Genomic DNA, 19023 nt, shown 5'->3' on the forward strand with positions numbered 1-19023 from the left:
GGGAGGCTATGGGAGGGTGCCATCTGGGAAGTGGGTGTATAGTTGAATAAGATGGTTTGGGATGTTCTGTGTAATATATACACACACACACAAAATAAACAAATTTTGAAAAATGTATTATATTTGAGGAGGAAGCAAGGAAATTTATATCATGCTAATTAGTAGAGGTGATAAACATTACCATTGAAATCCACCCGATGACTTCATAGACATATACAGGTGCCAAGGGTCCAAGTGCAACCGATTTTGACTAGTAATAATCAAATGCATACAGATTAGATATACATGCACCAACATCTCAGTGTTAGTAGCAAAAACAATGAGTCTTTCTGCAAGGAACAATATATTCTAAAATGAAATGGAGATCTTTTTTAAAGGTTAAAAACTCATTCAATTTTATGTCTTACAGGGCTTATACTGAGTTCAATATTGTATAACTGTATTAACTCAACTGTGAACCTAGAAACTTGTACCCACTTGTGAAAGAGATATACTCTTGCTCTGGAGTATGTTACTGAATATGTTAAATCTCTAGTGAAATGCTTCTTCTAATCATGTAGTTATTAAAAATTAAAAAAATAGTGATTAAAAAATAATAATAATTAGATGTGAAAAACATTATAATTGAAACCTACCTAATGACTTTATATCCATGCTCAGATGCCAAGGAACTCAGAAAGTAACTGACTGTCACTAGTAATAATCAGATATATAGAGATTAGAAACTCATGTGCAAACTTCTTCATGTCAATTGCATTGAAAATGAATTTTTCTGTATGAAACTGTGTACTTTAATAATGAAATGGAGATCTTTTTTAGAGGTTAAAACCTCATTCAATTTTATGTCTTATCAGGTTTATACTGAGTACCATATTGTATAACTGTAACAATTCAACTGTAAAACTAAAAGTTTATAGCCAATTTTGAAAAAGATACATCTTAGCTCAGAAAATTGTTATTGAATATGTCAATGCTGTTGTAATGAAAAAAAATAATTTTCATCATGTATATTTATGTATTTATATTTATTATGAAAACATTTTGTTTTTTATAAAATGAAACAGATTTTTAAAAAATAATTTGATTATGTACATTTTTAAATTAGTTTATTCATGGAGGGCATATATATGGAGATCAGAGGACAACTGTGGGAGGGAGGAGAATCCCAGGTATCAAAATGAAGCCATCAAGCTTGGTGGCCAGTGCCTTTACCCACCAGCTCACTGGCTTCTGGGTTTTCATTTTGTTGGAATTCTATGCCATGTATAAATAGCATTCTTTTCATCCAGGTTATAGAGGAAATCATTTGTTTTCTTCTAGCATCCATAGTTAATTTGAACATCAAGATCTCATATTCACTTGGAGTTCATTCTTGTATGAACTGTTCATTCAGTATGATGAGTTGAGCAATTTTTTCTTTCAAAGACTTCTTGCTTGGTGCAGGGACAAGTGGCTGCAGCTTCAGCTGCTTGAGCAGCTCAGGGAAGAGGATTGCTTGAGCCCGAGTTTAAGATTAGCCTAGGAAAAATGATGAGATCCCATCTTAAGAAAAAAAAAAAAGAACTTTTAATTATGTGGAGAATTGCATCTAACAATATTAATCCCCAAAATGGAAGCTATAAAATTCAATAAAATACATACATACATACATACATAGAAAGCATATTAGAAAGAGACACACTAAAATGTTACAAATATTTATATCTGGTTAGTAATTTTATGGGGAATTAAAGTATTTTCCTTTACTGTACTTTTTTTTTCTATAGTGAATAGATATTATTTCATAATCAGAAAAAAATAAAAACATGTTCCTTAATTTGAGGTACTATTTTTCTAGTTTGATAAAAAGACACTTAGAAAACACATACTTGGTTAAAGTAAAAAAGAATAGGAAGAATTAACATATACTTCTCCATCTTCTCTGCACATTGCTGTCTCACATCATGTTTTCTCTCTCCTATCTTCTCCTCCCTCTGTCTTGCAGAGCAGTAAAATGCATGCATAAAATGAGTAAGTCTTCCACACAGCATGCTATTTGATTGTTGCAAAAGCTACTTGGGGTTAATTCTTTCATAAAACACCTCTGCAGGTTATGACAAGAACTCAAGGAGAACACAGTGCTAATGGGCAGTGGAAATCCCTCTTGCATACTAAATGTCCCTTCCCCCTCAGCTGACAGGTTTGAAACCAGCAACAGGTACCCTATTACCAGGCTCTCTGTGTTATCCAAGAGGGTGTAAAATTTCAGGTCCCTTTATTTCAGCAGTTGAGTGGTCAGAGCTGAATTATTGCTTCCTTTATTTTATGGCTCTAGCAATTCCCCAGGATGTATACCTGAAAAATCAATGGCAGATGGTTCAGTAGGAGACATAGGTAATGTTTCTCTGTTGTTCTCAATCTCTCCAAGAGGAAAGCTTGTAGTAGGGCACTCAGGATTGCCACATCCAGAGGTTAACAGTAAGGTTTGTTTGATGCTCACAGGGCACAGTGTGCTCAGTGATGTTTTCTTTACACATGCTGTCTCATGAAAATATGTCTGCAACCCTACAAGGTAAGTACTGTTCTTATGTCAGATAGACTATACATGTTACCGGGTGTGGAGACAGGCTTGAGCCTAGGGTGAAAGTCTTATTGACAGCCATACAGCAGGCCCGAGGCAACAGCCCGACCACTGGAGCCACAAGAAATGCCTTGTGACATTTACTTCCATTGGCAGATCATGAGACTGATGCCTAGAGCTCGCCACTCCCTAACCACCACCCTTGAAATTCAACACTTAGATATTGCAACAGTCAGGGTCACATTGTTTCCAGGAATGCAGGCTCTGTAATCTGAAACTCAGTATGCTAATGAGGCATCCTACCCACTATTCTGTGATAGGATGTTAAGTCTGTTATGCTAATAGGATGCTAAGTCTGTTATGCTAATAAGGTATCCTACTTGCTGTGCTGTGATTGGACCACTACCCCTATATAAGCCTGTGCCTTCCTGCAATAAACTAGATCTGTGCACTGAACCTGGTCTCCTGTGTCTGAATGTGTCTCTGTTGACACAGTCTCCTCACCAGGCCTGGGGTCCAGGACTGGCAGAAGCAGTGACAACAGGAGGCAGCACAGGGTGAGCAGAAGAGCTGCTAGGGCAAGCAGAAGAGCTGCCTCAGGGCCAGGTGAGCAGAAGAGTGGCCTCAGCCCAGGGCAAGTGGAGGAGCAGCCTCGACGCCAGTGAGAACAGAGGAGCGGCTGCTGGCGGTGACCACAACCGGGGAGGGGTAATTTTCCTTAAATCAAATAGCCTGGACGTAGCAGAACCAGAATGTGAAGACATACGCTTTTGGTTCCAAAGTCATTACTTTAAGGACTATTCTGATGCCTTTGAATGAAATTTCAGCACCAAGAAACAATAGCCTGACATATCCCAGTATATCAGCAAAATCCATGACACATCCAGGTATGGCACAGTCTCCTTTGACAGGCTTTCAGCTGCCTCTCTTGATGAGGATTCCACAAGAAGCTAAACCCCACCAAAAAGTGACATGGGCAATGTCTTCTCATTCTTCCAAAGATGATGACAGAGAACTAATAGCATTCTAAACGAAAGAGGAGATGGGAATTAATTACACATAGTGGATGCCTTAAAGCATTTTATATTGGTGATAAAAGGGTAAATGTCATGTTATATTGCATATATTATGTATTCTAATATTATTTCACTGTGATTTCTAAACATCTACAGAATGCAACAGGCTACAAATACTAGATGGAGTACTGGTGGTGTCCTTGAACCCATTGTCACTAAGGGATTGGGAGGATGAAAGGGGTGGCCTCTGCTCTTACCCTGCCTAGATCCTTTTCATTTTGCTATTCTTTGCTTGGTGGTCCTTTCTGGAACTCCTTGTTCCCAAGTGTAGAAGGATTTAAACATTACTACTTCTATCACTACAGTTGCTCAAACTTCAAACTTTAATTACAAAGTTTCTATCAAAGGCACACCTTCAATACACTACTTCTGATTGTATATAAGTGAGAGTACTCAAAGCAGGGCGTTTGCACAGCAGTGTGTATTCTGCACTTTGTTTAGGTAGTGGTCCTGGTCTAGAACCACCAAATAGCCAGAACTTCCTTTTTGCTTTCTTCCTTTCTTAATATACCTCAATATTATCTTTTTTCATTTTCATTTTTCAAAAGAGATTAACTTTCAGGGCAAGTGCTTCCTGAGAAAGTTTTTCCCTTTGATCCCAGTATGCTGGTAACCTAATGAGTGTCCCTGCTCTTGGCTGGATGTAACAATTTTGTTGCTTCGTGCTGACTTTCATTTAAGCAAAACCAGCATAGCTGGCTATCAATAATTGTTTAATGTTCCAGAAAATTCCCTAATGCTGGATAGTTTAATGCCAAAGAATGTCTTTTTTTTTTCAAACAAAGAAATGTTTCAACAATAGCTGCCCTTTTGTGGAACAAAGAGAGGGGGAAAAACCATACATTTCACAAAATGATTTCAAATACATTTATAGGATATCTTACATGCTGCAACATAGATTGAGTGGCCCAAATGCCAGAACATCGGTGACAACAAGAACAAAGTCACAGGGCATTCTGATATCTCTGTTTTTCTATTCATTTTGGTACATGTGAGATGTACCAAGTATTTTGTCAATTCCAATCTTCAGAGAGTATTTGTAAAAATAATACTGAAAATAACAAAACAAGCAAACTTATAAAGACACTGACCAAAATAAAAACTGACAAAGCTGTGAGTAGTGATATATCCCTAAAGTCCCAGCTCTGGGGAGGTTAAGGCAGGAAGACTGCTTGGGCCTGGTCTCATAAAACAAACAAACAAACAAAATTTTTTTTCAAGATAAGTCAATAAAATAAATAGTGACAGAACAGTATTAAAGAGGAAAAACAATAGTTTTTAAAATAATGAAGCATGACACATAGACAAAGATTATTTAACACCAAAAATGTATAAAATATGGTTATCCTATTAAGAAATTGAGGAGAAATGACATGCTTCTTTCTCTCAATGAAGGACAGAAAACGACTAAAAATTGAGTAAAGAAAGCAATTTATTCTACCCAGTGAAGTGAGTCTACTAATAATTAACAGCAAACCTTCATCTAAATGTTGAGAGTTAGAAGGATTTCCATTAAGATAAGAAACAAAATGTCATGGTACTGCAATCACCCTATTATTCAGCCCTGAGCTAGGTGGAGTTCCTAGTCAGAGGCATAGTACAAGATAAAAGAATTTTTAAAGGGGCATAAGGGGAGGGGGATGTTGGAGAGATGGCTCTGCTCTTGCAGAGGACCCAGATTTTATTCCTAGCACCTACACTGCAGCTCACAAACATTTAGAACTCCAATCCCAGGGCATCTGATGACCTCTCCTGGCCTCCAGGGGCACAAGGCATACATATGGTGTACATACATATACACATACAGGTAAGTATTCATACACATAAAATTTTTTTTCATAAAAAAGACAAGAAAGAAGATTTGGAAAGGCAGAGATGGAATTTTCACTTTTCAACTATGCAATTATTTTCCTATTAGAATCCAAAAACTCTTGAAATAACTTGTAAAATTATAGTTTAAGATTATCTGATCTTAGATCAATAGACAAAAGTCAACACCATTCTTAAATACTAACAATAATGAGGGGCTGGAGAGATGGCTCAGTAGTTAAGCGTACTGACTGCTCTTGCAGAGGACCCAGGTTCGATTCCCAGCACCCACATGGCGGCTATGAACTATCCTTAACTCCAGTTCCAGGGGACTCTGAAGCCCTCTTCCAACCTCCATGGTCATTGCACAACATGGGTGCATTCACATACGTGCAGGCAATATACTCATACACATAAAAAATAAAAATAATAAATAAAATATTTTTTAAAAATACTAACAATAGCCAGGCATGGTGGCCCACGCCTTTAATCCCAGCACTTGGGAGGCAGAGGAAGGCAGAGGTAGGCCAGCCTGGTCTACATAGTGAGTTCCAGGACAGCTGGGGCTACAGGAAGACCCTGTCTCAAAAAGACCAAAAAAGAAAAAAAAAAATACTAACAATAATGAATAGAAAAATGAAACAACTTGGGGCTGGAGAAATGGCTAAGTGGTTAAAAACACTGGCTGCTCTTGCAGAAGACTGGGGTTTAGTTCCCAGCACCCTTATGATGGCTAACAACTGTCTGTAACTTGAATTCCAAGGAATCCAACACCTTCTTCTGGCCTCTATGGGCATTGCATGACATGGGTGCACTTACATACATGCAAGCAAAACACCCATAAACATTCAATAAAAATAAGTAATTTTGAAAAAAATTTAAAAAAGAAAACGTAACAACTTTTCTTAAAAATGTTCAAGTCCCATATGGAAATAGTCCTAGAGGCTCCTGGGACTCCTCTCACAGGAACCTATAGCAATGGTGTCAGCATACACAAGATCCATGCAAACTTAAGCAGGCAAAAACCCAGCACAGAACTGTGGAAATGGACAGTAGGCCCCAATTTTAGTCGAATTACTGGCAGCTGACTACTGCTAGGTGAGGAGGTGCTGATCTTCTTAAAGGGAGGGACTCTAAATAGAATGACTAGATCCCAGTGGATGAACTTGCACTGAGGGACATCTGGGGACACTAACTTTACATAGGCCTTAACACAGATGTATGAACTCCAGTGGAGGGGTGGGGATGGTATGGGAGGGTGCCAAAGGCAAAGGGGGTATAAAAATAAGTTTCCATATGAAATACACAAAAATTTAATACAAAATCTTTAAAAAATGGTGTAAGCCATTTATGTAGAATATCACAAAAGTATGTTAAAGTAATATGTTACAGAATACTGTCCTCAGTGTATGAGGACAGACCTTGATGCTATGAAGCTGAAGAGAGGCAGACACATCTAGGATCACAAAGAATGCATTTTACTGGGTGTTCACTGATGGAGGAGTGATCCTGGGAGGCAGCAACCAGCCCAGTTTGATCTCTGAAATTTGTGTCAGAAAGACAACTGAATACATTGATGAGAACAAAAGTGACTTCGTCCTCGCTGGAATGTGCCTGGATCCTTTTAATCTCATATCAGAGTCAGGCATACTCCTGGTGTTCTAACTATTTTTCAGTTTGATGCAAAACTATACAGACAAAAAGCAACTATAGTTACTGGGGAGCATGGAATTATGACTTCAGATGGATGTAGTCATGTCAAGCCAAATCCATCTGACATAAATTAAAGTGCAAATACAAAATAAAATTCAGGTTCAGACACCAGCGTATGCAGATCTCTAGGAAAAGGAAGAAAAAAGAGATTGGAAAAGAAAACATTGGGATTATTAAAAAGAAAAATAATCTAATGGGGATAAAAGTTAATATTTGTTCATTTGGCTTGTACTTATTATGGATATTCATTACATTTCCTGTTATGGAGCCTTTCTTTTCAAATATAAATAGATTTTTAAAAGGATGTAAATAACTCCAAAAACCATGTGAGGGGAAAATATTAACATTATCAATGATTTCTAGAAAAATTACTACCTAGTCCTCATGAACATTTATAAGTATTTTTAGAAATACTATGCTACCCTTAAACACTCTCTCACCAGACTTTAGGCACGATCCACTTCCTGGGCTTCTAAAGCACTCACAACTGTATAACTATTGTTAATAATTCCTGTGAGTTTTACTCTCATAGACTGAACAGCATACTCTCAGGCGTGCTTTCCTGCAGAATCTACTCCTTAGTCTGTGAGGTCTCAAGAAGAACATGAGTGTTAAACAGCTAAGCAGGACTTGGCATGCCTGGGCATGTAGGCTCATCTTCCAAAGACGGCATTTCCTGACTTCTGCTGACCTGTTTGACAAGAAATCTTTGCCCAAACATTAAAGAATACCTTTTATTAGAAATGACTTGAAATTCTGTGACCCAGGGAGGCAGTCTCATTTGTTTTCAGAATCTTGAGTTGTTTCTTCATTTTGAAGTTTCTTCATTTTGTGCGGGGAGAAATTTTATGTGCCCAGTTTTATCTAAGGGCTTCAGTTTATGCACTAATCAGAATATGCTTTCAAAGTTAATTTATATGCTAATAATAACATCCATAGGGCAAAAATGTTGACAATTACTTTTTCCAAGTAATATCAGCCAGACAACTAAATTACTTTGGACCTTGTAAACAGAGGTCTGATAGAGGGCCAGCAGTCAGAGAAATCCTTATCTATCACTACAAGGAAAATGGTTTCTTGGGCTGTCTTATGGGCATAAGCTCCATTTAAATAAGAAGAAAATTACTGTTTCTTCATCATAGCAATATAGATATTTTGATATAAAATATGAACATTTTTGTTTAGTTTTCACTCCCTGATCTACTTTATAACCACTCTCATCATGAAACTGTTCCTGTACACAGAGGAGACAAGCAAACTCAAATCACAACCACAAGAAAAACTCAGTCAGGCCAGGCATTGAGGGAGGAGAGAAATAAACTCAAGAATGTTTTTCTCTAACCATTTACTGAAACAGAGTCAGTGTTTGGCAAAGCTATAAAGCAGACTGATCCGAATTCAGCGCCCTTCTACCTATGTATCCTTCGGATCTCTCCTCCCTGCTCTCTCCTCTTCCCTTAGACACTCTAATGTCTTTGCAAGCTCTTCATATAAAGCTGAGCAGTGTCAGGGCTTCAAAATGATACTTCCTACCTCCCACATGACAATCCCATTTCTGCAGTGTTGAGTTCTTAGGTGTCAGCTCTGGAATAAAGCAGTTCCTTGCTCACCTACAAATGATTAGTGGTGACTTTATTTGGGTCTGCCTAAAAGGGCAACTCTAGAAAAGAAGCCTAGAGCTCCTGTGTCTGAGCCATGGGTCTCCCTGAGCATTCCACCTCATCTGCTAACAGCAGCACCATCCAGGAATCTGAGAGACTGCATGATAATAGAGCAAGTCTAGAGTCAAATCAGTTAAGAATCGTTTCTATTAATCCCAGTGTGATGGCTTCCCTGTCTCATACACCTAGGAACAGGAGCCTCAGATACTGAGAAATAGGCAAAGGCTGCTGGGAATGACAAAAGACCAGGTAAGCTATGTTTGCAGCCACAAATCCCTGTTAAGTTTCCACTGGGAATGGCATAAAATGCAAGAGTGAGTGCAGCATTATCCACCTCTTAGATCCAAAGCTGTCTTCTCAGAATAAAACAAGACTGTCAAGAAACAAACTGTGTCCTTCTCCTGAGCATTTCAGAATTTATAATATTAAGAAAATAATTTCTGTGGCTCAAAGCCCTGGGAGCACTCTGAATGGCATAATAATTCTATAAAGTCTACCAGGTTTTCAGAGAGGATTATCCTGGGATTTGGGGGAAGAGATACAGTGTCATTACCGAAAACCCCAGGAAATCATCTTCTTGTAAATAACATTAGACAAAACTATTCCAATATTTTATATGCAGATAATAGGATTCAGAATATCCTTTTAGGGTAGATACTGGGAGTTGAAATGGTTATTTTTTAAATTTTTAAAATTTTTTAATTTTTTTATTTTATGTGTATGACTGTTTTGCCTGCATGTATATAAGTGCACCCATGTCATGTGATGCTGCAGAGGTCAGAGAGGATGTCATATCCCCTAGAACTGGAGTTACAGATGGTTGTTAGCTGCTATGTGGGTACTGGGAAATGAACCCAGATTGTCTGCAAGAGCAGCCAGTGCTCTTAACTGCTGAGCCATCTCTCCAGTTTCCAAAACAGTTCTTTTTGTGTGTGTGTCTTTTTTATTTTATTTTATTTTTTGAGACAGGGTCTCCCTGTATCCCTGTAGTCCTAACTGATCTGGAACTCACTATGTACATCGGGCTGGCCTCGAACTCATAGAGATCCACCTGCTTCTGCCTTCCAAGTGCTGGGACTAAAGGCATGTGCCACCACGCCCAGCCTGAATTGGTTCTTGTTGAAAAAAATTTAAATGTAGTTGAGGAATTTCTCTGTAATTCAGAGGAAACCCTGGCTATCTAAAGTCTATTTGTTTTTCAGCTTCAGTTAAAAACTTTAGAGCCTATCTTCAGGAACTAAATCCCAAGTAAATCCAGCAGGAAGGAGGATTATACAGTAAATATAAGATGTTTGGAATGGGGCTTTTTTCCTTAGGAGTAGTAAGAATATGAAAGAAGACTAACTAGTCAGCACACAAACGTGACTCTGCTAATAAAACCATCTGCAATATTTTGGTTTTGTCTTTTTTTTAACTTAAAAAAAAAACTTTACTGAGAATTTCATACATGTATACAAGGTATTTTGATCAAATCCATGCCCACTCCCTCCCCTCCAACACCTCCCATATCTCCCCATCACTTTTTTCAACAAACAACTTTGCTTGTTTGCTTTCTCTTTTTTCTTTCTTTCTTTCTTTCTTTCTTTCTTTCTTTCTTTCTTAATAGGGCTTTTTGCTACTCTAACATCTTTCCTTCCTCTCTTTCCTTCCTTCCTTCCTTCCTTCCTTCCTCTTTCTTTTCTTTCTTTCTTTTTAGTGGGGCTTTTTGCTACTCTAACATTCCCCCCTCTGAAGAGGTAACCCTAAAATCTTTTAGGGATTAGATAAGAGCTCCCAAATACTTTTGACATTTTTGGCCTTTGGAACAGAGTATGCTGCTAAGAGACCCAAGGACAGTTTGGCTTTTAGCCAAGAAACTGGCTACTTTTCTTTGGGGTCTTTTTACCCTAACTGCCTAGCCAATTCCTACCTCCTATTCTTATCACACCATCCTCTGAAGAGATTACCCAAATTGCTGATAAGGAATTGGCATGCAGACCACTGTGCCTATGTATCCCTGTGTGTGTTTATTAAGAACAAATTGAATTATTCAGCTTTTCATCATGAAATGCCTGATAAGCTACTAATAAAGAAAAGGGGAATTATTTAGCCCAGTTGTAGAGGCTTAAAGTTGATAATTGTGCAGCCCCATTTGGTCAGTCTCTGATGAAGGTGGTAGATGGGTCATGTTATAGTGTGTGTGTGTGTGTGTGTATAAGAACTTACATTGCCAGGTGGGAAGTTAGAGAGAGAGATTGGGTTCTCACAGTCCTTTCTGAGAACGTATCACTCAGGACCTAAGGACCTCCAGCTAGGTCCCACCTCCCAAAGGATCCACTACCTCACAACCATGGGGACAAGCCTTTATTCACAATGGAACCTTGGGGACCACAAATTATTTTCAAACCAGAGCACTAGTATACAGTGAATTGAACACAAATTTCAGAGTTTACATGATGTTATTTATATCTGTTACAAAGAATTAGCCACCCATTTCCCACTTGTAATCTTTCATTCTGTGATATAAGCATGTAAGCCTGAACAGAAATTGCTATTAGGGATCAATATTAAGTACTTTTATGGCTCTTTTTGAGAAAACAGGAGACAGAGTATAAAAGGATCAGAACATGTCATTCTGAAATTTGTCACTTAAGTATACTGATTCTTTTGAGCTGAAAGCATTGGGAAGCAATAGATTGAGGAAGGACTTTCTGCCTTCCTGCTTTTTACTTTAAATCAGGGCATAAATTTCCTGTGGGAAATGTGACCTTCTCGTGGGAAGGTCATCATGTAAGTAGTTCAGAGGAATGTGCCTGAAGAGAGCAAGTACTGGGGTTGATGCCAAGATGAATCTGTTGGGCTGGAAAGAGAGCTCAGCACTTAAGAGTGCTTGCTGGGCAATCCTGAGGACCAGAGTTCAGATCCCAGCACCCACATAACAAGCTGGTGGGGGGGGTCCTACAAAAGCCTTTACCTCCAGCTCTGCATATACTCAAACACAGGCACACATAGCACACAGAGACACAACAAACACACATAAACAAAATAAATCTTTTGAAAAAATGAGTCTGTACAAACAACCCTTATTAGGGGGCTGAAGAGGTGACTCAATGGTTTAGAACACTTGTTGGTCTTGCAGAGGACCCGAGATTGGTTCCCAGCACCCACATGACAGATCACAAACATTCCTTCCTAAAATAACCCTTATCTTCCTTTGGTTCCCTCATATATTTCCTGCTTTCCATATTTTGCCACCCCTAGCTAAAACTCTCTTTCCTCTCTCTTGCCACATCTCTGTTATTTATTGCTTTTCCTAGAACTGCATACAAGACCCTGAATCATTGTCATAGCCACTGGAATTTTCACTTCCTTATACAAGGCACATTGTTCCATATAAAAATAGTAATATCAAATAAACCTGTATGTCTTTTCCTCTGTTAATCTAACTTTAGTTCACAGGCTTCAGCCACAGAACTTAAGAAGGCAGAGAACACCTTTCCTATAAATAAAAGAGATTTAAATAGGAGCTTCAAATTTTCAAATGAATAAAATATTAAGCCATGATTCTGTACTCATGGAATTCTAACCCTTAAAGCTATTCTCAGCTTGTAAATAAATCTAAGACCAACTATTTTAAGGGAAAAGGTGAGGTGGGTTACTGTGCCACATAAATGAAAAGAACATTTGGTTTTAGCCCTAACTAGATTAAGCAGCTTGGAAACGGCCATTGGAATTTAACCTCCCCATCCTTCCAACTCTCGGCAGGCTTTTCTCCGCCCCTGTTTGTGCTCAGACACACTTTTCCTTGTGATATCAAGATGACCAACAGCAGCACTAACCTGCCATCTCTTTAGTCTCACAGCCCGAGAGGGAAAGAATCAACGGTGTTTGGCAATTATCCCTAGAAATTCCAGGACTGAGTCTCATTAAACCAACATGGAACTATTAAATTCACTGTCACCTCTATCAGGAAATTAACATGATGACAAGGGGTACAGTATATACTGAGTGGCTAAATCTAGGTCATTTGCCATTCCCTGGAGCTGGGGGTAAGTCACCTACACATAAATCACATGGATTGGGGATAAAGGAAAAGTGATTCCTCAAATGAAAAATTAAAATGCTATCAAAAGAACAACAGCAAAAAATGCTAAACAGATAAAAGTGACATGATCGCCATTTTCCCACATAATCCAACTCCACCAACTTTTTTTTTTTTTTTTGTTTTTTTGTTTCTGAGATGGGATCTTCCTGTTATCCCAACTGTCCTGGAACTCATTTTGTAAACCAGTCTGGTCTTGATCTCATAGAGATCTACCTGCCTCTACCTCCCAAGTGCTGGGATTAAAGACATGCATCACCATGCCTGCCTGCCATCTGCCTTTTAAGATCTAAAGCCTATGATTTCTTCACTAGCACCTTACCCTCAACACATACCTTCCCTTGAACACACATATTTTAGGAAATAAAATAACCAGTGCCACCTGGGAACAGCTCTATCATTATGATCTTATATGTCTTAAATCTGTTAGGGCCACATGATAATTATGATGTAGCCAGAAAAAAATTATAATGATTCAGCTAACAGACTCAACCTAAATTATTTAGGTTGAACAACAAAGGAAATCATTTTAAGACATAATAGAAAATCCAGAGATGAGCTACCTGGTTAATTATCAGTTCAAGAACTACAGTTCTTACTTAACTATACCATCTTCAATATCGGTGTCTTCTTCTGAAGGTACGATTACTTCAGGAAGAGAGTTGGCAGATATGAGAAACTGTCTCTTGTGATTCTGTCTTTGGAGAAAACTCTATCCAAAAGTATACCTTCCCAACATGCCATATTTCTTCTCACGTATCAGTTCCAAAATGATGAGTCCAAGATTATTCCAGAAGTAATCATCATCAAGAAGAATGATTTGTACTTAGTCCAATCATATTCACCCCTGGAACTGATGATGGCATTTCTAATATCCCAATAGTCATGGCCGTATGGAGGTGGGAGACAGATACCCACATATAACTGAGGTTTCTGTTGTAAAGGAATCAAGGGATATAGATACTACATAGACAATAAAGAGGGTCTATACCATACCTTCCCCTTGGAATTAAGCAGTGTTAACTAGGAATGTCTTTGTAAACATTTCACACGTAAGGTAACTCCCTATTTTATAGGTGAGGTCTAAGTTACTTCACCTATAAATGGCTTATGCAAGTTCATAAACTTGGCATAGCTACATAGTCAAGGCTCACATATGGCCATCTCCCCTCAGGAACTGATTTTGAATTAGTTAAAGGAACAGAATTCTTTTGCATTTGTATTCCATACAAATTAGTGGTCCTTATTTTAGAGTAGTGATTCAAATATATATGGTTGATTTTCATTGGACTGGTTTAGATTTAATCATCTTTTATATGTAGATAGCAAATTAGCCTGTTTTGTTAAATTTTTTATTTAGAAAATATTTACTCTTTTATGAACATCACTTACATTATCTGATAAATTATATCTTAAATAGTAAAACAGACTTTGGTCATAGAAAACATAATGGTCTATGTAAAAAATAAAAGGAATCAATTTAAAAATCCTCCTGAAATAAAAAATTATAATAAGACTATAGGACACAAAGCAAATATGCAAAAGTCAATCACTTTCCTATATGACAGTAAGAAACAAGTGGTATTTGAAAGTAAAAACAAAATACCATTTATATTGGTTACCCCCAAAATGAAGTATATACTTAAGTATAAATATAAGAGCAGGTACAAGGGCTGGAGAGATGGCTCAGCAGTTAAGAACATTGACTGTTCTTGCAGAAGACCCGGGTTCGAATCCCAGCACCCACATGGCAGCTAACAACTGTCCATAACTCCAGTTCCAGGGGATCCTACAGCCTCTTCTGTCCTCTGAGGGCACTGCATGACACAGGTGCACTTACCTACACGAAGGCAATACACATATACACATAAAATAAAAATAATAAAAAATTTAAAATTTAAAAAAGAGCAGGTACAAGATTTACATAAAGAAACTATAAACTCTGATGAAAGAAAAAGTATTCAGTGAATAGATGGAGAAGTATTCCATGCTCATGATAGGAAGGCTCAATATTGTCAAAATGTCATTCTTTTTACCAGTAAAAATCCCAACAAGTTATATTTTCTGGATACTAATAAACCAATTCTAAAGTTCATATAGATAAAGACTCAGAATAATCCAACAGAATATTGAAAGAAAAGAAGAAAAAAAAAAACTAAGAACTGACTCTACCTGACTTGGTATAAAGCTAAAATAATCAAAACAGTATGGTACTGATGAAAAAATGATAAGTAGGTCAATGGAACAGATTTGAGAGCCTAGAAATAGAGCAACATAAAAATAGTCAACTGATCTTTGACCAAAGGGCAGAGGCAATTCAATCCACAATCTTCTCAATAAATGCTTCTAGAACAACTAGATATCCATGTGCCCCACCCCAAACTAATCTAGACACAGAACCACACATTTCATAAAAATCAACTCCAATGGATCACTATACTCAATGCAAAATGTAAAACTATAAACTGTGAAACTCCTAGAAGATAAAATAGAAAAATCTAGAAGATGTGGGTTTGGCAATGACTCTTAGGATATGATGCCAACTGTTTGATCCATGAAAGAAAGAATTGCTAAACTGGCCTACATTTTTAAAATAAAATTTTATGGGCTGGAGAGATGGCTTAGAGGTTAAGAGCACTTCCTGTTCTTAGAGAGGACCTGGGTTCCTAGCACCCACATGGCAGCTAACAACTGGTTGTAACGCCAGTTCCAAGGGATCCAACATCCTCTTCTGACTTCTGTGGGCATTGCATGTATGTGAGTCACTTACAACCATGCAGGCAAAACACTCATACACATTAAATAAATAAATAAATAAATAAATAAATAAATAAATAAATAATAGAGACAGAAACAGCAGCTCATTAAACGAGTGGTGGGAGTCTCCTAATCCCGCAGCTATTTGTGGTCATGAAACTGCCAGTCAAGGCATAGTTTGGGAGAAAATGTTTGCTAACAACATATTTGATAAAAGACTGCTATCCAAAATGCAAAAGAACTCTTAAAACAATAGAAAAACAATTCAAATAATGAGCCAAAGATTGTAACAAGAAGATATATAAGTGGCAAACAAGCCCAAGAAAGATGTTTCATAGCATGTGAACCAAGGAAATGCAAATTAAAACAAGATATCACTCTACACCCATCAAAATGACCCACATCCAGAGCACAGACAACACCAAATTCTGGTAAAGATGTGGATCAATTAGAACTCTTGTCCACGGATGGTGGGTTGCACAATAATGGAGTCACTTTGGAACACGCACAAAGCCGAATATGCTCTTTCTGATACAGGAATGGGCTACTTTGCATTCACTCAGAAGAGCTGAAAATGTATCTCTACAAAAATCTCACCCAGCTTTACTCTTGATTGCCAATACTAACAGCTAAGATGCAGTAGGTGACTGGATCAAGCTGCAGTGCATCTAGACAGTGGAATGTTGTTTAGCACTAAAAAGGAGTGAGTTGTCCTCCTTAAATGCATATCATTAAGTGAAAGAAGTCAACCTGAAAAGGCCATTGTTCTGGTCCATTGTGCAGTGCTTTTCCAGAAAACCAGAGACTGGATTATTTAAGAATAGAGATTTGTTTTTCACAGTTCTGGAGAGGGAGAAGTCCAAAAAGGGAAGACCCTGGTGAGGCCCTTCTTGCTGCATCATAGGTAGGCAGAAGGCATCACATGATGAGAGAGAACAAGAGATCAAATTCTTAGCTTAAACTACTTAAAAAAAACACTTTTATTTCTTATGTTTATGTGTATGAGTACATTGTCTGCATATATGTTAAGTGCATCCGTGTCATGCAATGCCTGCAGAGGTCAGAAGAGGGCAGCGGATCCCCTGAACTAGAGTTACAGATGGCTGTTAGCTGCCATGTGGGTGCTGGGAGCTGAACCTGAGTCCTCTGCAAGAGCAGCCAGTGTTCTTAACTGCTGAACCATCTCTCCAGCCCCTTAAAGAACATTTGTAATTGACATTTCTTATGTGTGAAGCCCTAATGTACTAACTAACCACTTTCAATAAGGCCCCATTGCCTGACACTGTTGCACTAGGAACCAAGTTTGTAACACATGAGATTTAGAGGACATATTCAAGCCATAGCAGTCTACCCCTAGCCTCCCAAATGTGTGGCCTTTTCAAATGTGAAACTCCTAAGAGCCTCAAGCCTTAATTATAGTACCAACTCAAAAGTCCAGTCTAGTGTCTCATCTAAATCAGATGTAGGTAACAATTCATCCTGCTCCAGTTGTAAGGTTGAGAAATTAAACAAGTTATCTATCTACTACCAAATACGAATGTGGGGCAGGCATAGGATCAAGATTCCCATCCCCGAAACAAACCATAGGCAAGAAGGAAGGAGGAGCTTGTCTTAAGTAAATCCAAAACCCAAGAAGGAAAAGGAAATCTTAAGATGCCAAAAACAGGCTCTTCAGGCTCCATGCTTTACATCAGGGCACACGAGAGAGGCTTTCAGGCCTCAGAAAGTCCTGCCCCTCCTGACTGAATGCAGTCATTCTAGAAATTCTCATTGGTTGAGTGTTACACCTATATCTTTCCTGTCTGGAGACGGCTGGATATGGTGCCGCCAGTGGTCCCGTGACTCTGGTTTTAGGAGCTGTCCCATTCCCACAGCTCCATTATGTGTAGTAGCCTCCCTCTTATGGCTCTCCTGAGCCCTAACAGGGTTCTTTGCAGTGGCTCTGCCTCCCAACAAGTCAGCCTGGGGCCCCTTTGAAATATAGGTGGAGGCCACTGCAGCTGCTGGTAGACATATCTGCAGTCAGAGTCACTTGCACATCATGGAAACTTACTGCTCTGCCCTTCAGAGTGATGGGTACATCCACACCTGTGTAAACCATGGCTAGTGCTGGCCTAGAACCACTGACTAGAATGCAGTGTAGAGTCCCCTGGTGGTCTTAAGCAGCAAATCCTGAGATTCCCTAGGTTCCTTTGTAGAAAATGTGCCCTCCAGGTACAGGTTTGCCTCTAAGACCCTCAGAACCACTGTTTCAATGTCCATCTTCCACATGCTTGCCTGCCTTTCTACTATAAGCATCCTCCTCCTCCTCATCATCTTCATCATCATCACTTGGCTTTAAAAAAATGTGTTTTTGAGATGGGGTCTCACTCTGCAGCCCAGGATAGTCTAGATAGTCTGTGTAGCCATGGTAACTTCAAGCTTATGGTAATTCTCCTGCCTCTGCCTCCTGAGAACCAGGGTTACAGGTATGAGCCACCCCATGAAGCTAATTTTAGATGGGCATGGTGGCATTCACCTGTACTCCTAGCTCTTGGGGCCCTTTTTGTGTATTACGGCACAGGACAAGGCTCTTGCCAGTTGCTATGCTCTTAGACTTCCCATCCTGCAGAGCCATGAGCTGGTACATCTATTTTATTTATAGATGACTCAGCAAGCATTTCATTCTACAACAGAAATGGACTGAGCACTCAAGGAATAAAACCCATGCCAACACTAATTAAGAAGCTAATCTAGAAATCTTGTGTCTTGTATACAGTACCTGACAGTCAGAAGATCAAATATTTGCTATTTATGTAACTTTGGTCACACCCTAAGTTCTGCCAACACCATATGCTCACAACTGTTTCCTCAAGACACTAATGTGTTTTCAATCTCAACTTCCAGTTTTAATCAAAGAAAGACGTTACCAGATTTCAATTTCACCCAACTCATATCCTTCTTGCTGCTGAGTCTTCCATCAGATAAATGAAGCAATGTACTCATTATTATGTTGCACATATAGCTAGAGACCATATGTACATACTCTAATGGCATGTTCTTAATGTTTCAGAAGGTTTACAAACAGTAGGATTCTTACATAGTTGAAAGTTTTGTTCTTCAAGCTTCCCTTCAGCTATACATCACAGTTGGACGCTTTTAGAAAATGACTTCTTGGAGCTGACTCTGGAGGTGCTTGACTGAAATCGCAATACTCAGGAGGCAGAAGCAAGATTGTTGAAAGTTTGAGGCAAGCCGGGACTATGTAAGACCCTGTCAAAAAAAGAGAAGAAAGGAAGAAAGAAAGGAAAAGAAAGAAAGAAAGAAAGAAAGAAAGAAAGAAAGAAAGAAAGAAAGAAAGAAAGAAAGAAAGATAGATGAGAGTTA

The 19023-nt window shown here is 38.5% G+C and overlaps 1 protein-coding gene across 1 annotated transcript in view; it reads right to left on the minus strand.

Annotated features, from left to right (window-relative positions):
- Window positions 1-1094: 1094 nt before the first annotated feature.
- The window catches only part of LOC103731666, a 151636-nt gene continuing 133707 nt past the window's right edge, over window positions 1095-19023 (minus strand). Inside the window, exon 4 of the mRNA XM_029562035.1 lies at window positions 1095-1542. Coding sequence (XP_029417895.1) covers window positions 1479-1542 — 64 coding nt within the window. The 3' untranslated portion in view covers window positions 1095-1478. The remainder of the gene's footprint in view (window positions 1543-19023) is intronic.

Source organism: Nannospalax galili, unplaced genomic scaffold (genome assembly GCF_000622305.1).
Source record: "Nannospalax galili isolate Female #2095 unplaced genomic scaffold, S.galili_v1.0 scaffold74, whole genome shotgun sequence".
Taxonomy (NCBI): Eukaryota; Metazoa; Chordata; class Mammalia; order Rodentia; family Spalacidae; genus Nannospalax; species Nannospalax galili.